The sequence below is a fragment of the Symphodus melops genome (assembly GCF_947650265.1).
Source record: "Symphodus melops genome assembly, chromosome: 4".
NCBI lineage: Eukaryota > Metazoa > Chordata > Actinopteri > Labriformes > Labridae > Symphodus > Symphodus melops.
The window spans coordinates 20,532,167-20,557,167 of NC_136694.1; the positions used below are offsets into that span (position 1 = coordinate 20,532,167).

Below are 25,001 nucleotides of genomic sequence, written 5' to 3' on the forward strand. Positions count from 1 at the left end.
TGTAGCTCGTGGCCTCCCCGAGGCTGGAAAATCCCAGCAGCAGTCTGACTGACAGCTTCACTTCGGCCGGCTTTAACTGACAGCGTACAGGATGTCGAACAGGCTTGGATAGTTCTGAGGGGCCAGAGTGATGTTCGGTCTCTGTGGCGATCATATGTAGCATCACAAAGAGGAGCACGGGAAGAGATGAGGGCTCAGATCAGCCCTATCACAACTGTTTGCCTTTCTACACATGACAGGTTACATGGAGGGCTGTGTTCTCTCCGGCTGCTCCGCGTTAAAAGGCCTGTCAGACAGACGCTCGTGTAGCTGCGCTCAGGTGTGAGCCTGTTGCTCTGATAACACGTACACAGAGGAAGACTCACAGAAAGTGCAAAGACGCTCATGCAGACTGGTGCCTGTGATGTGCACAAAGACTCAGAGAACTGCTGCCACCTGCACGTATCCCAATGTGTATCATTATATTATTTCATTCCATGGCCAGTCGCCAGAGGGAAAATGATACCTACTTAAGTTTTCACACATTATTTAGAGTCTTGTAAATTGTAGTGATTATCAAAAATAAAGAGCAATAGTTACAAATTGATTCCAGTGTTCACATTTATGAACCTCTCAAAATTTCAACTGAAGAAAGACCCAAATACTAACAATTATAGATTCTAAAAATACAAGATACATTTAAAAACATTTCAATAAAATAAAAAAGTTGGGTATGTTTTAATTTAAACTGCATTAATTACCACATCATTCCTGGAAACACATTTGTACTGGCACTTAGACATTTTTATTGAATTATTCAATGATCTTGTTAACTGTTTTCTGGATATCAACCTTGAAATAATACTTGCTAAAAGACACATTGAAATGCTAAGCTGACCTCCTGTGATCTGACTTAAAGACTACCTCCATTAAAGGAGCAATCAAGTGGGATAACTTGATTGCAAATGTGCTGATTGGGCACACTTTTGGAACAAGAGCCAATTTTCCCTGCACTCAGCATCTAATGAAGCGACCAACGAAATCAAATGTTACCATAAAGTCCAAAAGAGGACTCAAGTGGTCACAGGGGAAGGACTTAAAGAAGATACATTTTCATCTTCTGCTCAAATGTGGCATAACATAAAGATGAGTATAATGGGGCTTGCAGCACACACACACAGACAACCTTGGGGTATATACTGTATCTCACTAAATGTGTATCTGGCTCGCTGTGAACACAAACGAGGCCATGTGTCAGGCAAATCCCAGGACCATTATATAGATATATATTTTAAAAAAAACATCAGAGGAAACGTTCATAATCCGTATTTCAACCTGCCCCGGAAGAAAAAAAAACAGAAAAACAAACCAAAGACGTTTACAAAGTGTCCAGGCAACATGCAACACGCCTATCAGCCTGCTGGGGTCTGTTATAATTTTGGCACCGAGCGTAGAACCAGATCATTGTTTGAGAAGCCAGGGGCAAGAAAAACAGAGAGCAGACAGGGATGTGGAGTGGAGGAGATTAAGAATAAACATTGAGGAGGCTTTTGACAAAAGAAAGTTAGCGTGTGCTACTTTCCTTTTATAGGTTGAGGGGAACATTAGGAGCTGTACAGATATTTATAGACCTATTATAACAGTTTAGTATTGACAGGTTATAACACTTTTTATTTGAGCCTTTTGTAGAATTTTTAAAAAAATGGGGTTGTTCCACTTGTGGCAAACAACAAAATACGTCTATAATAACCCCAGTGGTAATGTGAGCCTGGGCAGGTACCAAATAAAGGCTTACTGAACACAATTTTTTTTGTATCTTCACCCCAGCATTTAAATGATTAAAATGTGTTAATTTGGGAATTAAGACTAAAGCAACTAAATCCTTCAGACTGACAAATGCCTGCCTCCCCACATTGTATCACTAACAGAGTATTTAGAGTCAATGTGCATTTTCTCATTAGTAATTTAAACAGGAATTACAAAGAATTACCTCAAGCATTATTTAAATAGGTTTCAGAAGAATAATTTCTCCTTGCCCACACACATGTATTTCCTCTTTAATAAATGTGTGTCAGGGAATATTTTGGGACTAAATAACCATTACAGGGGGTAGAAACAGGCTGGAATATAAAACGCTGTCAATACTGTGCTGTGCGGAGTTTGAGACCTGCTTATCTGCAGACTGCATTAAGACATGGCTTTCACTTTTCTCCCTGTATGAATAATAAGTCCACATGAATTTATGCGCCCACATTCTACGAGTTCTAGTTTTAGGTGTGTGTGTGTGTGGGGGGGGATAAAATCATAACCTGCTTAAATGAAACATATTAAGTTGTTGAATACTTTTTGTAAAGGTTTGTGTTCTCTAATGACATAATGATTCAATTTCTATCCACGACTCGTTCCCTTTTGCATGTTTATCATTCGACTCCCATTTCCCCTTCTGTCTGCTTTTGCTTAAACATTTTTTTTAACCCAAGCTTGTTCCCTCTGCATCCGCTCCCCTTCCTCCCCTTCGCCTGCTCCGCTTCCCTGTCTCCGTCCCTCCCGCTTGCTGCTCATTTTTAAATCTATGAATTTCTGAACATCATTTTCTTGATTTTTCCACGCCCCAGGGAGACATTCTCATTCCAGCCTTTCTCTTTTTTCACCTCATTTCCTCCCTCCTGAGTGAATCGACAGAGACGGGATGCGAGGTGACAGTGTGGCCCGTGGAGGTTAGTGTGTGGAGGTTGTGGTGTGTATGTATGATTGTGTGGGCGGGTGTGTGTGTGTGTGTGTGTGTGTGTTTTGGAAGTTAGGGTCAGTGCCATCCTTTACATGACCACAGGAGACGTATAGTAACCTCTCCCTCCCTTTAACAATCCAAGCTGCAGAATGAACTTTGCCTGTGAGACTTTCTGCTCCCTTGAAGGACTGTTCTTCATCCCACAAGACCTTGTGCTCTTAAAAGATCTTCACACGTTTCCCTTTTATAAGGATTCAACTGTGTCACAACATGTTGAGTGTCCGTATGTGGAGAGAGGAAAAGAGTGGCCCTTATCCGTAAAATAAGGTTGTAGAAAATGTGATCTATTACATTTAAATCCTACTCACTTATCCAACACTATAAGAGAAAAGCTCGGAGTTGGTTGAGTAATTTCAAAATCATTTTGGACAAAAAGAATAAACACCTGTTTATAACTACTGTACTTTAAACTGCATGTTAGTACAAAATAAAGACAGGATTACTTTGCTTACAAATGTAGTTTTGGTGAATGTGTGTTGCCCATGTATCAAACAACATAGATGGTAATGGTGATTACAAGGATTGCATGTTTGTATGTACAGGTGAACAAATTGATTCCATAGAAAACCTCACTGTCAGTGTGTGTGTGTGTGTGGGGGGGGGGGGGGGGGGGACTCATCAGGTTTTCAATAGCATTAAATACAAATTCTAATTAGGAAATTAGGGAATTATGCGCTCTGAAAAAATGTGAAGATTTGAACGTGACTTGCTTTTGTTCCATTAGACGCCGGCAGACTCACATTTTCAGGATTAGCCCAAATGCTCCTTAACTTTATCTCAGCTTCAAAAAATTAAAAATTGATTGTGTATACTTTTCTCATTTCCCTCTCTGTCACTCGTCTCTCCTGTCTCCGTTCTACCCCCGTCTCTTCTTCTCCGAGGGGTTAGAGGTTCCCCACTGTGAGAGCAAAACACATTTCTAACTAATCACAGGACTGTCTGAGCATAACAGTGGGAATAATTATATCCCCACATACAGGACACTAAAATGATAACCTCTGAATAAATCACTTCTTCTCATGCACGGTCCAAACTCGCTTTCAGAATATACTGCTTAAATATGAAACAGACTGAAAACCCCTGAAAAGTATGATGGCATGAATGATAGAGATGCTTATCTCGTATTTTTGTCATTGACAAAAAAATAAATCAGCTTAACTTTTAAACTTAAAAGAGGAATCATACTGCTTTCAGCAAGGGTTCAAACAGATGGAATGAAGTTGATCTCCTTTCAAAAACCCAAAGTGTGACCACATGAATGGAAGTTCATCAGCCACCAGCGCAGGAAATAAGATAAAGGAAGAGGAACTGCAAAGTGAAAACTATGCGCTGATGGCTGAAACAGAGTGTGCAGAAAGTCACCAGAAAAGTAAGTTCAGTTATTGATGATGGTACTGTTGGTGTGTTCTTAGTTAGAAAAAAAAAAACAAGGTTCTCAAATAACAAGGATGTATGGGCAAAAAAAATGTTCATTTTGGTTAAATACAATTTGTATCCCTGAAACCCCAATAACCTAGTGGTTATGTCTCTCACCTGACCAATGTGCATAACTTATACGTTTATCTTGAAAGGCAAAAAGGCCCAAAAATAACTTAACAAAAACACTCTGCAACTCTACTCTACTTTTTAATGTATAACCTGATATATAATGTGCTGTGCTTTAAGGTTTAAGTTTTCTTAATTCATCCCCCTGGGGAGAAATTTGTCTTGGGTACCGATTGCACTTGCAAAATGTGCCTGTTATAAAAGACTGGTCTGATCACTTTAACAGACGTCTCCAAACGCACTAACACCAGGCAATCCGTAGCGTGTCTAAGCATGCTTCAACCCTAAAGTCCATTTAGTTTAACTGGTGTGAGTGCTTCGATCCGTGCTCAAGCAGTGTACACTTCCCTCGCACCCTTGAAAGAGGTTTTCAGCGCTTTGAGCCTCTAAAAGCACTATATAAATGTAAAGTAATATTATTATTATTATTATTATTATTATTATTATTATTATTATTCAGCATGTTGACAGCCTTCATTATGGAGAAAGTGTTCTCGCTGTATCTGATTGAAATGACTCAACAAAAGCTACAAAGTCAGTAAAGTAGCTGTCATGTTCTCCATCATGAGTCTACCTGTGCTTTAAACTTAGCACTCTTTATAATAACACAAAGCATTACATGTGTAACATTATTACGTTATGTACAAGAGGTAACCATGCTCAGGGTCGCTTAGTCCCGGAGCAGCGTGAGTGCAGGCCAGCCAGGGGAAGGAGGAGGGGACAATTGTGCTTAAGCATGTTACAGGACAAGTGAGTGTGACCTCAGTCTCCAAATATCATCCCATTCCCATTTTGATCTCATAATGATAATAATAATATTTTGATATTTAGTCTTCTCTGTGATTGTTAATTGTTTGTCTTGCTGATGTTTGTTGTCTTGATGCTGTTGATGTCTTGTGTGAAGCACTTAATAAATAAACTTGACTTCAAACAGGCATTAGTCCAACATTGTTTCTGCTCAGCTAACAGTATTAGACCCTACAGAGGAGACTCTCTTTTTATAAATATGAATTCAGACGGTAGAGTGCACCATAATGAAAAGGGAAGATTTTTTTTTTTTTTTAAATTTTTTGAATATTTTTAATACCTTGTAACAACACAAGCGATGCTTTAAAAACAAGTACACATCAGCCGACATTCCACACATGTCAAATGATCAAACAGGTATGTTGGCATCTGTGCATTTGAGTGTAATTTGCCTGTAAACAGATGTTATGTAATATGTGGAGCATCATCGTCTTACCTCCAGGGCTTTCCTCTTACTGTTGAGCAGCTTGGAGATGTCCCGTGCCACTCTCTCCACGAGGTCCTTGGGGTTGTTTCTCTTAATTTCAAACTGGCTCTTCTTCTCATTATAGATCTGGAGACGGAGAGAACACAGGGAATCACGGGTCAAGTTAGCAGAACCATTAGTTTAATTAAGAAGATCACAGAGGAGCTGTTTGCTTATTCTCAAGGTAACACACACGACGGTAAACATTTACTGTAGAGCGAGCGGTACACAGCCTGCCATTATACCCATAAGCCCTTGCACTGTAGCAGAATTAAACACAGAACAGAGCCCTAATGGCAAAGCACTTAGCTAGCCAGCTGCAGACTGGCAAGCAGGATCAAATTAAATAAACGCAAACTCCAGCAGATCCTCACTGCCGGGTGAACACCTTGTATCGCGACAATGTTTACTCTTTTGGAACTAAAACAAGCAGCCTTATTTACAGCTTGATGACCACTTCATTTGGGGCTTAATCCAACCCTGAAGTTTCTGAAGGCCTTGCTGAACCGTAGTAACCGATGAAGGATCACAATCCCCTGGGTACAGTACACGTAGGAATTTTAACTCAATGTGTAAAGGACACTTAGGGAGCATTACCATAATAACACCAGGTAAAATCAATTAAACAGACACAGACTGTCAATCACAAAAAATAAGTAAGAGAAGTGGGTTTGGGATGCGTGACAGATGCTTGGAACGCTGACAGAGGAAGATACTTGGGAGATTAGTGTGCTCCCCCTGGAAGAATGGTAAAGGCTGACTCAGCGGCCTGTGCTCCATATAGGATCTGAAGTCTTCAACAGAGTACCACCCTAGGGATTACCACTTATCCTGCTAACCTAAGACATCGCAAGACCAACGTTCACCATAAAACCATTTTGTACAGTTCTTCCTGAGAAAAGCGTGGAAAAGCCTGTTGTCTGTGAATATCTTAAAGCAATTAGGGTCTTTTGAAATGAGAAATGCACGGCTAAAAGGTTGCATTAGCTCAGACTGTGTCTGTAATTTCCCCTACTGTAGTGTGATTCTCTACAAACAAACTCTTTCAACCAATCACTGACTCAAGTAATTACTCGTATTTTATATTCAACCATTCATACATGATATGATGCCATGCACTTCACAGAGAATTACAAAGAAATGAACACAAATGTTAAACCAAGTCAGGAAAAATGTAATTTTTTACAGCTACCTCAACACACCTATTATGTGTTTGAGCTGATGTGTTTCAAACACAGGAACCTAAGACCCGCTCATTAAAAATGACAAACACCCTTACTATGGTGTTAGTATGAAGACATTCGAGTTGTTCTGATTACGATACAATAAATGGAGATAACTCTGATACATGCTAAAATGAGGGATTGTTTACCTGCCAATACTTCAAATCCAATTACACTATGGGCCAGACAAGAACAAATAACTGATTTAAGCCAGTTAGTCAAGTGCAAAACAACAACAGGGTGCTAGCTGTGATTTTAGCAGTATCTGCTTTGCCAAATGTTAGCAGTTTTCACTTTACAAATCGGAAAAATCCAACCAGTTAAGGCTGTTGTGTACAGCATGCAATCCTGATGTGATCTTTATGTAAATCAATAAAATCAAACATGACTCAACAAACCACCTTATTGTAACAATGATTACCAACACTCTCTTTGTCTATTTGAATTGCCAAAGTAAGGATATCTTTGTGAGATACGTGTCTGTGGCATTGATGTGTTGATGTGCAGCAATTAGGAAAAGGAAACACTGGCGTCCATATGATCCTCCTCAGTCGAGCTGGAGGCTGGGCAGGCAGCCAGGGGCACTTTCCTTCCACCAGCCAACAGAGCAGGCAGACCTGGCTCCAGAAGCTTGGACAATGCCAGCCGAGCACTCTGGCGAGATTGCCTGGTGTCTTATTTTGGCCGCCCTCTGAGGAATCAGCGATCTTGCTTAGTTTCAAACAACACTTTAAACTACTTCTCAAAGTGAAACATGAAGGTGAAATCTGCACAATCCATCAGGACACAACCTTACAAAAAAAACAAAAAAAACGTTTTGAAATGAGTAAAACAGGTGGTTCATTCTTTTTTGTTTTGTTGCTTTAATTTTGTGCTTTAGCTACTCATCCTGAAAAAGTCATTAGTCTGCAATTTAACAGTCCATGAAGGTGTGCACACACGCACACACACACACACACACACACACACACACATACACACCAACACACACACACACACATTCATTATCCCTTAGTTCTGAATGTGCCAGTCCTCAGACTTGAGACCAATAATCATGCATATTTTCACACATATGAATATAACCACACATTAACATAAGCATACACAAGCACACACAGTTGAAACACACTATTTCAAAGGGCTTTTTGTCAAGGTGGAAGAAGCCATTAATGGAATCTTATTAAACCATAAAACAAGAGCGAAGTTTTCTCCGCTCCATTGACGGTCCACAAACCCCTGACTCTTTTATGCAATGCATTTTTCAAGTCGATTTAAAAACCATGTCAAATTTGTTTTTGAATCAATATTCATTCCCTTAATGTGTGCTAGAGCTTTCTGCGCCTCCCTCTCCCTGGAAGATTCATTGCAGTCACCGGGACATTACAGACAGAGGCTTCTCTACTCTGTGCTTAGAGACAAAGAGAAAGAGAAAGACAGAGATCAATAGTACTCATATTCTTGCAGGAATTCCAATATATATATTTTTTGGTGCATCTTTGTGTTTTTTAACCTTTTTTTCCAGGAGAAAGGAGCTGAGAAAGTGTTTTTCAGGGGAAACATTGAAATGCAACTTCCTTTGCTTGTCGCAGCCTCCCTTTACATTTAGGGATTTAAAATGATTCCAGTGTACTAAACAATTCTGCAGCCTCTGCTGCTACAATCATCTAACAGCTTCATTGGGCAAAGCACTGCTTAATTACTTCCTCTAAGAACTGAGCCAGCACAGCCATTGAGAAATTAAGTCCTCTTCTGTCTTTTTGGTCCAAAAAATAAAAATTAGCTTTGAAAACTCTTGTTGGCAAACACATACCAGCACCCAGGTTTCAAATCACAGAAGCTTTGAAATAAGGGTATAAATCATCAGGATTTAGGCGGGTTAGATAATATGCAATATTTGCCAGTATCACAAAGTGTGCCATCATACATTTTTGATTCGGTTTGTAGCAGGGGCGAATTCAGACAATCATGTACCCACTTAACATAATCAGTTGCATTCCACCTGATGACAAAAAGCTTTTTGATATAGTCTGACAAACATTGCTGACTTTGAAAAAACAATTTAAAAACGGTCTTATTAAAAAACAGCCCAAAGACCACTGTTATACTGTGAAGTGCATTTTTCATGTTTTGTAAGAATGACAGAGACCCTGCTCTGAAAAACCCAGAATGAGATCAAATCTGTGACACATGGTTGTGTCGTGAAGAATTGACCCTTTTTTTTGTACTGGAATCTTGATTTTGATTAATGGAGGGGTGAGGACAAAGTTTTGACAGATACAAAGCGGCCTCATAAAGAGAGAGATAAGAGAAAATGTATCTTGTATTCTTCTGTGGTCATTGTTTTATATGTGTGTCTATTGTTGAGTTTTATGCCCATCTAACGACAGACTTTGCAAGTTACCTGAGGCTATAAATGATACAGCGTGTGGTAGTTTACTGGCTTTATTGTCGTGAAATAAAATAAAGACTTGCTGTCCTGCTTAATCCATTATGAGCAGTGTGCATGAAAATAATAGAAACTCCTGATTATCATTTAATTGCACTGATGTTTTTAGACACTAATGACAGAGGTCCAGACCTCGCTGATTGTATCACCTCCCCCAGTTTCTCGTTGTCTGAGCTCTTCTGCTCCTCTGGCGATCTTCTTTCACAGTAAAGTCGGCCCAAACTAAACAGCTCCCATATCACAGCAGGTGATCCTTAAGTGAAAAGGCTGAACACAAAATGTTTAAAAATTCAGAGTGTGCACAATAACATTGTCAGTAGCATTGTTTGAAAGCAAGGGATGAGGCACTGCTCTGTTGAAACCGTGAAACAGGCGAACAGTGAGAATTTCAAATTAAAGGCTCCTCTGAAAGATAACAAAAAAGTAGGCGTCCCTCTCTGACCTTACTTATTTATACAGAGTAAAGACCTTGAAGAAGGCCAAGTCATCCCTGGCAGATCATAGTCATCCTTTGTCCAAGAAGTTTGGACTAAGCTGAACTCATTTGTCCCTGCTGCCATTACCTTTTTCAAACGACTAATTGTATTGCTTTTCTTCATCTGTTCATATATTGTATTTATTTATCATCCATCTGACTTTTTACTTCTTAGTGTCCTTCTTATGTTGTATGCTCATTGCTAGCTGTCTGTACAGTGTGTATTTTACTGCTGACTGCAAAACATTGCCCTCTCACAGGGATAATAAAGACAACCTTGAATACATCAAGTATTATTGATAATATACTCAAAGGATTGATGGTAATTCTGAAAATGACTGTCTACATTGCCCAGCACAACATTTACAAAAGTCAGCATGTTGTTAATCAGTATCACATACCAGATCTGATGTACACTCCCTGTGCGAACAGGCACGACACCAGTGTATTGTATCCACCTCCACAGTCTGTCCTCCTCTCCAATGACCTGTCTTTTCTTTATCATGTACTGCCACGTAACAGCACTGCTATCACTTACTCTGCCATTTTAAATGAGAATCACGATAGATATTTGCCTGAGGCACGTGTCCTTTATTCTTTTTATCGCCCTACTTGGACTAATAAAAATACAAATCAAGATTGATAGTACTGTAAGGCACTTGTTTCTCTGACAGGTTGGCCATTACTGGATCCAGTAATGGGCAGATGAGTTCTCTGTCCATTCTGGGAGAAGACTTAGCTTCGCCTTTAGCCAGACAGAGATCCAGCCCAGACAGGAGCAGCCGTCCAACAAGCATTAGGCTGGAGGAGCAGCGTGTGCAGAGCAGCATCACATGGAAATGCTGGCCGCGATAGGCCTGACAGGGCTTTAAAATCCCGCTTTAGCTTGAGGTTGGACATGAGTGACCATTATCGCTGAAGGGCCATAAGCACACCAACCCGACTGAAATTATATTGGAGTGTGTTAGGGCTTGACTCACTCACAAGTAATGGGGCAGATACAGGAGAAAAACCAAACACTGTGGCCGGCAACTTTACTGATAATCATATGAAGGGCTGGAGCTGAGGCCGAGCACTTGTGGGTACTCATACAAAACAAACAGCAGGAACAATGGAATCGTGCAAAAAATGATCTGAACACACATAAAACATGTGCCATAACTTAAAATGTGTCATAAAAATATTGATCATCATCCTAGAATTGTACATTTTCTTTGATTAGTTTTATGATGCTTTAGTTTCCTGCAGTATTCAGAAAATTATTTGGTTGAGTACAAAAAAGGAGTTCAACAATGAGGAAACAATTCTATGGTAAACGTGTAATATTGTGCTTTAAAGGTGTTTTTATACCTCTCTGAATGAGTCATGAGGGGGAGGATGAGACGGAGACCTGAAGACATGTTACATTTCAAATGTTGCTAGCTCACTGGAATGATTAACCCTGCCTTTAAAGCAGTGACTTGAATGTCCTTTTTATTGACTAAAACTTGATGAAAATTATTTTGAGTTATTTTTGATTTCAAAAATTGGGCTCACACTAAAAAGGCCGAACAATTAATGTGAGGAAAGTTAATTAGCATTTTCATCAGAAGACTAAATCTAGAAGCAAATATTAACACTGAAATGAGATCAGAGTGAAAACTTCTTCTGTGTTAGGTCCCTGTGTACCACAGGAGTCAGTCCTCGGGCCGCTCCTATTCATTCTTTATATAAATAACATTAATTCAAACGTTTTTTGACGTTTATTTTCACTCTTACACTGATGACACAGTGATATACTGCTGAGCACTTACTACAGACCAAGCTCTTTCACAGTTACTACTTGCTTTCTTACTTGATGACCTTCATCAATTAGAAGAGTACACAGGGCTCTATAATCTTCAATCCCAGGACCTTTTCTTACTGTTCAAAAAGTCAGAACGGAACTAGAAAAAAGGTGTTTAAATTTGCTGCTCCCTTTCCTTGGAACCAATTATAAAATGAAGTGAAACTAAGCGAACTTCTTTCGTTGAACGCCCATATGGCTTGGAGGCAGACACATCTGGCTGTAGATGTTTTCCCTGATATGTTGGTGGATGACCCTGACAAACATGTGCAGCTCAGATTTGTTATTTGTGTCTTTTTATGCCTAAGGATGCATTTTTGTATTTGTATGGTTGGCTGCTCATGGTTTGTCTGAAACTCTTAATTGTGCTGCTGCCTGTCTTGTCCAGGACACTCTCGAAAATGTTTGTTTTGATTGTTTTTTTGTTTGTTTTTTTATCTCGTGAGTTTTCTTTCCTGGTTAAATGAAGGTTAAATAAAATACAAATTAAAGCTATTTGATGAAAAGCCTGTAAGAATGTCAAAATTAAAATTATTTAGTGTTCCACAGGATTATTTATATTTATTTCATATAACTGCTCAGAAATGTTCAAGCAGCAACCTGTTGTCACATAAACCTCTCTGTCCTTCGTTTTTACATAAAGGGATGGGAATAAATGTCTTTTTTTAATTTGGTTAAAAATCATGTCATGTAAATATATGATGATGATTGATGTTTTTATTATATATTTTTGTAATTATGGGCACTGTTTCATATGAAACAGAAACGTCTGCTCTTTACAGCATTTTACTGTATAGACAGAGAACTTGGTCAAAACTGAAAAAAAGGATCAAATGGGTGAGTGCTTTGTGTTACAGTCCGTTTAGTAAAGAGGAATGATAATTCATGGTTTGGAAGGCTGTGGAGCAAATTAGCAGTGTTAATCAGTTGTGCAGTTGGCTCGAGGCTGTGACGCCCGGAAAGCTTAGTGTGTAGGCCTGTCATTCTCACAGGAAGAGAGGAGAGGTGGCTCTGCACAGCGCCACTGACGGCCAATCGAAACCTTCTGCTGCTAATGCTCACACAGGATACAACAGAAGAAGCCGTGCCAATCGCCACCAATATGCTTTCTCTGGCCGTCACCATTGTTGCACCAAAAATCACACACACACACACACACACACACACACACACACACAGATGTACAAATTTGCATGTACGCAAACTCAAAATTCAAGCCCTCGGTACGGCTCATACGTGTCACAGATACTCACACTCTCATCATTAGCCATAAAAACTGTTCCAGTATGCCGAGCTCTGAGTGTCACTGTAAACACACAGATGGGAAGACAGAGGGTGGCAACGCTCCAGAAAATGACTGTTAAAAAGTGATATGCAGATTCAGACGGCTCCCAACACTCATCTAACGAGGCCACTGTTTTTCTAGCATTGTGACAAGAACTTGTGATCACAACATGAAAATTCAACAAACTCACTTTTTATTATTTTTCCACCCCTAATTCACAGAAGAGGAAAGTCTAAACGGAAGAAAATGTTCAAATGAAAAAGATTTCTGTCTGCTTTAAACATTTCATCTGAAGATTTATTTGTCGACTTGTTCACTTTGTTTGCTGGTAGGACTGATGTTCTTTGGTACTGTTGATATTATTGTCCTGTCATCTGTGTCTATAAGAAAGGACTGCTTATCTCTCTGTAAAGTCAGCCACAATAGGCTTCGTCTGGCTGCTGCAGCGGCCGAGGTTGACAGAGACAGATGCCACATCATTAAGGAATATTAGTGGGCTCTGCCGAGCAGACCCAGCTTCTACAGGCCCCAGGAAGAGTTCAATAAGAGAGAACACATAGGGAGCAACAGACCCTTGGAGGAGTGAGATAAGACACAACACACCACAAGCTTCCCATAGTTCCACAGGACAGGAAGTCAACAGGAAAACTCCAGCAAGATGCAGAAAAAGCAAAAAAAACAGCTACTGTGAAGACAACATGATTTGTGTTTCCATATCAGCTAAAAACAAGAATTTTTACCCAACTTTTGGCTTTTGCTTACAACATTTTAGGAACTCAATTTTCAACCAGTGACTGTGTTGATAATCCACCAAAAACCTGCCCTGAAGAGGGCCAAACAATAACTCTGCACAGCAAGTCTGTCAAACCATGAGAAATTCTATGAATTTAAAGTAATAGAGAATGTTTTTCTCTGTAGAGAATGTCTTTCTTAACTTGTGTATTCACCAAAAATACAGCTTCTTTGTGAGGAAAGGACAAAACATTTGCATATACTGTCAATTATCTTATCTTATCTTATTTTATGTCTAGCTAACAAGCTAACAAGAGCAGAGCACTCGAACATCTGGTAACAACTAGGTTTTTGTTAAAACACAACTGCAACTCTCTTTGTGATCAGTATCCTCTTTGTAATGTTTCCCTCATGTGTATGTTCCTGGTGAGTTCAGAGTGTAGGCTAACATTAGCAGCTCTGTCAAGCACTTCAAAGGATTAAGGGAAGTAACTCCAGACAGTGTTCACAAGTAGCTCGATAAGTTAGCCCTGAGCAGGTGATATTTGACAATTACAACAAGTATGTTAGCGGAAAGATTTACGTTATATTTATTTTTTACAATTAAATTAAGACAACTGTGACTACAGCTACAGCTCAATGCTGGATGGTAACTTCTTGTAATGCAGCGTTGGCCACCACCCTTTAGTGTGATGTTATAACAATGAGTCATCAAGTTAATTAAGTATTAGACAGTCAGCAGCAGAATATATTGGCGCTTTCAGCTCATTGCATCTAGTACCCATACAGTACCTAATTAGCTAGAAAGCTACAGGTGCTACATTTTCCACCAACAGTTGTTATTACAGCACAATATGCTCCGCAACTTGTGACGAGAAGCCTACTTGTGTCTGACCGAAATATCAAAGACCTATTGATTGAAGAATTATTAAATATGTTTGAGATTATCAGCAGTCATTATGATTTAAAATAGTGTGCAGTGAGTGAAAGGAAAAGCTTGAAGCTCAAGTGGAAGTTTGGGTGGTTGGGTTTCATGATCAGCCGAGTGGTATTCAACCACAGAATGAGGCTGATCTGTCCGAAGGCTCAAAGGGTCACGTTGCACATATTTTATATAATATTGATGGAATAGATTTAAATGTAGACATTTTTAAACACGTCATGTTTTGCAATAGTTAAAACGCCATGTTTTGCAATAGTAGAAACGACTAAACATGATGTCTAAACAGTCTCCGAGGTAACACAGGTTGCCGTTGCCAACACGCCGTGCATCGGGGCACTCGTCTTAGGGAACAAAGGCTGGGCTAAATATTTACATAAAACCCCCATGGGGAGAGTTTGAGATTAGGGAGAGAACGATGACATGGAAGGAGGAGGGTGGGGGGGATGAGTGGGTTGTCTTCTGTAACATTATCAGAGGGATTGTCAGCTGGTGATGCAAACAGGTCTGAACAAAGAATAACATTATTTACGTGCACACAAGCGCAGCCACACACACACGTGAACAAACAGCCCACAGAGACAGGACTTTGAATACGCTCAGCCTTGTCTAATCTCCATGCTGAAATGGCATATTCACCTGCAGTACTATACGGTCTCATTCAAATGTAATCAGTGTATTTAAACTTGCTGTCTTCCCTGCTTCACTGCATCTTACCAACATCCTAAGTGATGTGATTATCATCTTCCTCCAGAGCTCTCTTGTGTCACATTATACGATATCTAGAGGCTGTTCAAAGTGCTTGTAAATGTAGTTTTAGTGATTGCCGTGCCTTGGCCATTTGAGACCACCGAACCTTGACTGATTCATCGTCATAGTCCAGATTAACTGACCATGAGACAATCAGGTTCCTTAGTAAAACTGACCTTGAACAGTGTCTTACATGATGACTGATCTGTTTCTCCTTCCAAATGAGCAGATAAAAAAATGACTCAAAATGATAAAGCATGCCAGTATGAATGTGGGAGAGTGAATATTCACGATGCCAAGCTACAGACGGAGCAAATCAACAGGCAAACAAGACCAGCTGGACAGATGGAGCCCTCGACGATCTTTTAACTGCCCAGTTTTTGTATTTATCCATTAATTAGCTCGGTCAGCAGAACCAAAGGGTCATGCAGAAGAGGAGTAGGGTTGCAGCATACAAAAGACCTTAGTTGGTGAAAAAAACAAATGATAAAAAAAAAAACAGCCAGCCAGTTGGCGAGCATGAGACAACAGGTGACTTGTTGGAGCGGGCGAGGACGTGAGGATATGTGGGGCAGCCTCCCCCCTTTGCTCCTCTCCTCCCTTCCATCCTCAGTCAGGGTATTTGTCTTTGAGACAGAGATAAACTGCAGCCTTTTTATTAACTTGCTGATGGTAGAAAATTGTTTTTTCCCCATCCACTAGGTTTTCTCAAACAGACAGGCAAAAGAAAATATCCCCCCCAATAATTCTTCTCGCCACTATTTCTCTTATTTCCTGAATTCCTCAACTCCCACCCCTTTCTGTCCCTACCCCCTCTTCAATACTTGCTGTAGCTCGGAAACTGCCAGCATATTGTCACAGTAATGTCTCAGGCAGGAACTGCTGTATATCACACACACAATCATCCAAATTTCCGTTCCCATCCCTTCGTATTAAGACACAGCAGAAGCAAACTAACGTAAAATGAGTGTGCATCTATGCGTCTGTGTGTGTGTGTGTGTGTGTATGTGTTTGTGGGCGTGTGCATTACTTTAGGCATGGGTGCTCCTTGTTTCTGGATCCAAAAGACCTCTAATGTGTGAAACTGTGCACAATATGTTCTGGTATGTGCATGACTTTGTGTTTACATGCTGAGTTTAGTAGTAGTGCACGTGTCTGGGTGGATTCGAGTGGGAGGTCCTCCTGTTGAGGAGTTGAAGCCCGCGGGGGTTTTCTTCATTTGAAGCGTCTTCTCCACTTCCTCCTCATTTAACTAATTACTGCGCCTTTTCCACGCCACTGATGGAGCCTGGCACCTGTCCATCAGTCTAACTGTGAGCTTGGCTTGCTTTGGTCTATTGATGTAAACAGCGAGCGAAACACTCTCCCATCCTGAGCTCACAGCCTGTTACATGCAACTGAAGAGCAAGACAATGATTTTGTGTTGCCTCGAGATAATAATAAAGCAACGCCAGTGTTTTTGGTTCATTATGTTTTTAAATAATCAAAGTTCAATTGCATTACACGTGGTTTTTGGCTCACTGCACTCTCTCATAATGCAGCTCCTAGGTCATGCATGCCAGAAAGTAAAGGCACCACTGCTCTTTCACGCCATCTGTCTGTCCTCGTCTGCAGCTCATAGCCTCTCATCATCATTCCCACAATGCATTTACTGCTGCGTTGCACATCTCTGACAATATATCAGCCAAGCTGAAGCAACTAGATTTAAAACTTCAACTGTTTTTTTTTGTTTTTTTTTTCATCCAATGTTTTATACGACAACTTCCTGGTTCACTTGCAGCTTCTTCTAATGCTTCTTCGCAAACTGCAAATAAGATAAGTCAAGTTAAATAAGCGGTGTTAAGTCACCAGCTTGAGATTTTTTTTTTAATAATTTCAAGCAAATGTAACACACTGATTAGGTCTGTTGGTAAAGATTCTCTATATACATTTTATATCGAAGGTCCTTCAAAGGACAGGCAATGCAAATCAGCATTAGCATTAGCATCAGCATTCAGTCAAATAAATGAAATGAACAAATGCTTGAGGAGATGTAGTTAAAAAAAACAATCTTCACATTATGTGATTATTCTTTTAAACACTGATTTGGTACATTTATCTTGATTGACAAACAAGTAATTATCCCCTCTTTAGGTGGTAATGAAATATTTTAGCATAACGTTTTTTGAGTGTTTTAATTGAACATCAGTTTACTTGTAAAGATCAGATGTTCTGCCTGACAGAACTACACATTTACTAGATGGTTGGTTTTGAAGTATATTTCCAGAATGTTTATCACAGATAACATTTTCAAAAACAGAATTGAAGTCTCACACATCACTTGATAAAATTAGGTTGATGTGTGGTTCATACATACTCACCTGAGTGACAGTCACTATATGACAGCCATTTTGCTCTGGCCCACTTATCTCTGTCTTACCACAGGCAGAACAGAGCAGAGAGGGAGGAATCCAAAGACAATTTAAACTCACAGTGCAGATTACATTTCAAACCTCCCAGACTGAATATTTAACCCTCTTGCCTCTTGATAAGCGATATGGGGATTTTCTATGACTCAGGAACTCAATTTAACCTCCCCTCTGAGACACGGGGCTGCCTAAACGGCCTATAGGATTGCCTTTGGTGATGGCCGAAACCCTCTCCTTCCTCTTCTTCCACTCTCTGACACTAACAGTGGCTGTCTGCTGGGCCTGATAGAGAGCAACTCCATGCTAAGTCATTACACATATAGCACAGCCTAATTACACATAGACAGCCCCCTGTGTCACCTGCCAACAGGATCTCTGCTCTTAGAAGTGGCAGCATTAAGGGAACAGCAACACAAACCGCAGGTGAGAGATAAGGGACGGAGAGGACGTCTTCAGCGGGCAATGTGCATGCCTTTGTGTGGGTGGGGGTGCACCCTTAACAACCTTCCATATCTCGCCCTGCTTAGAGATGTCTGCTCCATCCTCGTTCTCTCCGTCCGAACCCCCCGAGCTGTGCAGCAAGTCTGCAGCACTAACAGGTTTGAGTTGACACAATAAACTGGACAAGCTCTCAGTGGAAGGAAGATAGTTCTCCATATTGAACATCACAGGGACGCTTTTACAGCATGCCAATTCCTGCCAAACTGGCTGTTTCCATGGAAACGTAGCGCTTAATGACCGATAACAGAAAACGACCTGGAAAAAAAAAAAGAGAGAGAGAAGACAGAGCAAGAAAGAGAGAGCGAGACAGAGAAATAGAAAAGACACTGACAGAGAGAGATGGAGAGAGAAAGACGGAGATCGTGTGGAACAAAAGAAGCAATTTAGTATCGGAGGACAGCGTGAAGCCTGATTATGTCGTCAGTGTAAATGATCATTAATTTCCCTCTGTCCAGCTGGGCCAGATTAATGCCTACCCATACTGCAGTGCAGAAAAGGAGCCAGGGATAAACCATTTCATTGGGCGCTCCCCATAACAGCAACCAAGGCCTTAATAAAATATTAAGCTCGGACCACACCAACACCCAGAAAATAATTTTTGAAAATGAACGGGTAAAGAAAATGTAACACAATATGATCTGCCTCTGCTATCAAACATTTAAAAATCCCCATAACTGTAGGGCTAAATGAATTTCCTATGGAAATCTAATTCAACACTTAAATTAAGCACGAGACAATAAAGTAATACTGACAACATAATAAAATAAAACAGAACAAATATATCCAATGTGTCTGATCATGTGTTTTATTTCTTTTAGAGGGTTTTCTATTTTTTCCCCATTCAGGGAACAAAATAAAAAGAAATAACAAAATAACATCAGAACAACAGCTGCAGAATGTCGAGTAACAATGAGCAAACAAAACACTTCAAAGAAGAGATCCAGCGTGCGGGGCAATCAGTTCATTCAGTTTGATGCGCATGGAAGCTTCGAGATTCAGAAATGAATGGAAAGCACTGTTTGCCAAGCTCATTGTGCATTCAAAATAATGAAACGCTTGTTTTACTCCCAGTTTATAAAAACATAAACATAAAAAGAAAACGTTTCAGAATGTAGTGATTAGAAAAAGGTTTATGTGTTCATGCTTCAGACAGAACTTGTGATCACTAACCAAACCAGAGCAAACACTCTCTTAATGTGCTGTAATGTTTCTCTGCAGATATCATTTTCCAGTCTCTACATAATTTTTACTGATCACTTCCATCAGAATCAGCACACTGTTTGACTACTGAAAGCCTGCAATTTCACTCCTCTATGCACCTTGATCTGATTATTCATAAAGCAAGTAATTATACCTCCATTAAACCTGCAAAAAAAACAGGATCCACAAAAGTGTAACGTGGAAGTTTCTTATTAAAAACATTTGCAGCCTCCGTGAGACAAAACTACGGTTGATTGACAATCAATTAAATACCGAAGACGGACTATATGCTGCACAAAAGCATCTAAAATGAGGGCCAGAAACTTAAGGTGACATCTGAAAACCTCTTTTTTTCAAAGATTACAACAATCGTCCATTAACAAGAGGGGAAACAACAGAAGTCTTGAATACCTTTGAATACTTGGATGCATATATCTTCATAACTTCATCATTTAAACCTAATCTCTAGAATTATTAGAAAAAAAACAAACAACTATCTGAGATCCTGTTTCAAAGCGCTGTGGAGCCGTACAACAGAAACTACGGACCTAAAAGTGTATCCAAGGTCAGAAAACAAATATTCAGTGTATCTTTAAAGCACTTAGTTTAACCATTCTTGGTTTTTAGTTAACGCTATGTATTATCCAGATCCTTTCCTAAAACCTGGCTTATCATGTTAAAGGAAGAACATACAACCAATAGATGCCCTTTAGCACTAGCATTTAACCAAAACAAACTGTTCTGAAGCCTCCGCTCTCCTCCAGCGACACACCTCCAACCCTCCTCCACTTTACGTTAGCACAAAAAGAATGATGAATTAGAACGCATCATAATTAAGCACCACTTAGTTCTCAGCTCGAGCTGCAATTGCCTGTGGCTTGTATTCTTGTGTTAGCAGGCAAATGTTAGCAAATGTTGGTTAGCTTCATATTGTACATAAATTGATCTAAATACCCTTACATGACATCCAAGTAAGTAGTGAGAAGGCTATGTAGTTCTTCTTTCCTGTAGTCCTCGACTAAAGCGCCGCCCAGTCCATGTAAATATGATGTAAACGCGACTGTGACGACTCCGACAACAGCTGGCAGGACTCACTCTGACACACTCTGGTTGGGAACCGGAGGGTTGCCGGTCCAAGTCACGATGCGGACCAAAATTCCCAAACTTCCCAAAAATATGCAAGTTGGTCATTTAGCTGAAGAGGTGCCAGACCACTTCTCGAGCACTGCCTAGGTGCCCTTGAGCCCCATCCAGCTCAGGAGGCGCTTCCAGTGGGGACCGACGCACTCTGGCTTTTTTCCATTAATGCATGTCCCGAGGTCCTGCTTGTGCACATGTGATTCAGGCCTGTGTGTGGAAGAAGCACGTCTCAATAATAACAGAGTGCGAACCAGAATTTCCCCCTCAGGGATTAATAAAGTTAATAAATAACAATGTAAAAAATAAAATGTTCAAAAATAATAACAATTCTGCCCAAAGCCCTCTTTTGATAGAACAAACTGTTCATATTAAAATATTGCATGCAACAATCCTATTTTGCTTCCTTCAGACACAACACCCGTCTCCTCCACTACTTTCCAATGTGACAGGTTCAACTGATTGTAACTGATTACAGCGCGCGTGCCTACTCCTGTTGGGTGTCTACCTGTTTTATGAAGTGTGTAATTGAGCTCTCTATGGCTTAACTTTTAACGGGTAATGATGCTCTCGTCCTTCCAGCCTCTACCCCACAGTTTTCCAGTGACAGCATGCGTTTGTGTTTTATAAAGCTATCTTTCCCTTTTCACTGTCTCTCCCAGTAATGATTGTACATTTTACATGCAAATGAGACCAAACCTGAGCTTGACTAAGTGGACTTTGTAAATCACTTTGCATCGCATTCCTCACTCGCTCACATGCATTAGTACATACATATTTAAAACCAGGAGAAAGACTTAACAAGAACAAACTTTGATCATTCATTCAAACTCTGTGTACAGTAGTAGCCAGTGAACCTCAGACGGCATGAGATAATGAATGTTTTAACCCATCAGGGGTACACAGTGGGACTCAAAGCTCTTGTTAAAAGACCAAACATTAAGGAAACATCTCACGCTTTTAGTCTTTTTTGTGAACACTGAAAATGCTCTCATCTTATGAGCCACATTCCTGTCAAAAGAAAACCCATTTTGATGGAAGTCAGGATAGAAAATAAATACATTCAGAGCTGTAAAAAGACCGTCCCCCCAGAGTTGTGCGGTATAAACGGAGAAAACGTTGGAAAAAAAGTGCTGTCAATCAGTTTTTGTACAAAGTGTGCAACTTTACGACAATCAATGCCTTAAACACACGGGCTGCACTCTGAAAGGCTCGACAAACACTATTAAGACAGAGATCAATGCAGGGCCTTGCTTACTATGTTATCATACAACACACACACTGCATCCTAACTACTGCATTCTACTCGTCAAATAACAAACAAACTTGTTTCACACAACCTCTCAGGATCAGGGCTGAGACCCTGGGTGATAAACACGCACTTGTATTATCTCTGTTATGCCCGCAGAGTCTGTTACACCACAATAACAAACTGCGGCTATAGTCAAAACATTTTAAACTAAACCAACAGTTTCTTCTCAGGAGAATCTCCAGGGACTCTAAATTGTTCTTTAAACCAGATATCAAAGTAATATAATAAAGATTCCCTTGTGGAAGATAATGGAGGTAATTTGCATAAAATAACGGTCTAGACTAACCTACTATTGTCTTTTGGATGCCCATGCAGCACAGTGCAGAGCAACAAGATGAAAGATGTCCCGGTTTCCTTGTTTATGTCTCATATGTATCCCTGAGTGTCTGTGTGTTAGAAATATTCGACTTGGAGGGACTGTACACCAGCATGACTGATGGCTGAAAAGAATGATCCTCTTTAGAGCCAGAAAAGATGATGCCTTGGTGCATGAATTTGAAAAGCTCCAGCACAGAGAAAGAGATTTCATAAAAGTCTTTATTCTTCAAGCTGTAAGTTTTAATTTCCACCATAGTGAGTGTGCTGTTGTGGAGTCTTTATGTCTGTGAGAGAGCAAAAAAATAAATAAAAAAATAGCCAGACAGGAGTCTGACCACGGCTCTTATACCTGAGAGTAATTCTTCTTCCGTATTAGATCATTTCTAGCACACTGCAGGATAATGGGAGTCCAAATGTGACCATTATGCACAATGAAGACTGAAGTCGAATCAACCAGCTGCATGTTTTTAATTGTGCTCCAGTTCCAGGATGATTTGAACTTCAGCGATTTTCAAATACACGCTCCAACTTCACGCCGCCCCACAAAAAGACAAAGACTTATCAAAAACAAACTGTATCATATACTTTAATATACCTTTCAAAAACACCACAGAAAGAACTCGGGCCTGACGGCTATTGGATTTTTGGGGTCGAAACCGATGTTGATATTGGGAAAGGAAGGCAAGATGGTCACTTAACTGGAATGTAACTGTGCATATGGAGAGTGATAATACTTGTAGTCATCAATAAAGCCCCCTCTGTTAGTGGAAGAGAACTTGAAATGCTATTACAGTGGTGAATAAATGTAGTAATATTGGCATATCTGTGATAAAAATAGCGGATACAGATAGTAACTGGATATGCTAATATCGGCCAATATTATTAACTATCAATTGGTCGACTTTAGAAACAACGCTTGGGATTATTTAAGAAAGACGTTATTATGTAGTTACAGTTCTCTGGCTTTTAACTTTCTCTGCACTGTCTGAGGTGAACATAGCAAAGCAACACAAGAGAACAGCTGAGATTCCCTACAAGTAGTTCAACATTTAAAGTAATGTTCAAAATTCCTTTATGAAGTTATTTTTTCAAGCAGCCTTTGTGTAAATCAGTAGCTTTACATGACTATATCAATTCAACATTAAGGTAAAAATATTGAGGTTTAAAAGGTCTATTTTGATTCTATTCCATAAATTCACATGTTGTAGCCTTATTGGTAAATACAGGTATGTGTTTCCTCTGTGTAATTATTGACGAGACGACTGTCCTGAATGAAATCCTGGTTGGAGTCGACTGAATGAAAATCACTATGATGACTAATCTGAAAAAGCTCTTAAAATAAACAAGTGAAGTCACACATTATTTTCATAAACAGCAAGATGCGTAACTGTTGTTATTTTACTTCTTTACTTATCTTTTACAATATTGCTCTCAGTGCTGAAATGTGTTCCCCATCCCAAATCTGAACTGAACTCTATTTTTAGATCTGAATCATGCTTATTCAAAGCAACAGTAGCAACATTCACTTTTTGCTGCACCGAAGCTTCCCGATTATGCATCGAGCAAGGAAGATTTTCATGGATTATATCAAATCAAAAGGCCGCCTACTAGCCTACATTAAGACATACAAGTGAGGCTTTATGTATTTATGAAGGTTTTATGTAATTAAAGGTTTGGGCTACAGCTGAAGTGAAAACAGTAAATGGACTTCTTAAATAAATTAATAAAACACGAAACATTTGAATGTAATGACTGAATTTTACAGTATTTGGCTTGAGTCTTGCAATATCTGTGCTTGAATAAAAACTAGCAATGAATGTATTACATAAATGTGAGGGGTATTATTATGGGTTATCCATGTCTTTCAAACTGAATTCGATTTGGATTTGTAATGGGTAGAAAGTAATGCAGGTCCACAAATGTTTCAAACAACAAACTGACAACTGATGCATTTATCCCGGAGGGAGAGTTGTATTGAAATATGTGGTATACTTAGATAAAGAGGTGCACAGTTGACCTCAGCTCATAGAAGCTTTAGAAGTGAGTCACGCAGACAGCTGTGACTAAAAGCTGCTAATTTGAGTGTAGCAGTCCACTTGATTCAGAGACACTCCAGATGTGTTAGACATATGCCTTTTGAGACAATAGTCAAACTTAAAGTGGCATAAGAGCCAAAGAAAAGCTTGTGACTAAGTACCAGTTTGAAAAGAGACACGTGAATACATGGTTTTAGGGTAAAAGGTAGATGAACCAGAGAGAGTCTGGGCCTGTGAGCACTGTGCATGTCTGTGTGTCATGAGCTTATGTTGACTGGTCTTGTTGGTGCTTCTGAGGTGCTGAAAGGAGTCCCAGCAGAAGGCTTTACAACTCGGCACATTTAATAGTGAATTTAACATTTCAGACCCTGGAGTGTCTGTAGAGTGTATTTACATCAGTAACAGATGAGACTGTTCCCCAACCCTAAAACGTACAAACACACTCCAGAGCCACCTTCAACACTAAAAGCTCTCTATGAAACACTTCACATGCGCAAGGAGTTCACTGTGTTTTACAGCTCGTCTCTTTCCTTATGATTTAGCTTTAACTGAATCTCTTTCTTTTTCTTCCACACACACACATAGCTCCACACAGGCACAGACACGCCTGGCTTCGCTCTTGTCTTCGTATAACATTATGAGGCTCAATGAGTCCTGGTCGGACTATTTATCCTCCTCATTTGATGTTAAATCCTTTACTATACAAACAGCTTTATCTCCTTCTTCCCCCTCTGAAGACCAGTCATCTTCATCTGGAGCATTTACAAACAAACAAACACTACAACACACAAATTCACCTAGATCAGTGCAGCTGAATAATTCATGTGA

At 39.8% G+C, this 25,001-nt stretch overlaps 1 protein-coding gene across 3 annotated transcripts in view; it reads right to left on the reverse strand.

Annotated features, from left to right (window-relative positions):
* The window catches only part of cacna2d2a (calcium channel, voltage-dependent, alpha 2/delta subunit 2a), a 137,821-nt gene that overhangs the window by 92,305 nt on the left and 20,515 nt on the right, over positions 1-25,001 (reverse strand). For all 3 annotated transcript variants that reach the window (XM_079342289.1, XM_079342288.1, XM_079342287.1), the window contains exon 3: positions 5,556-5,672. In XM_079342289.1, the coding sequence (XP_079198415.1) occupies positions 5,556-5,672 (117 nt within the window). The remainder of the gene's footprint in view (positions 1-5,555; positions 5,673-25,001) is intronic.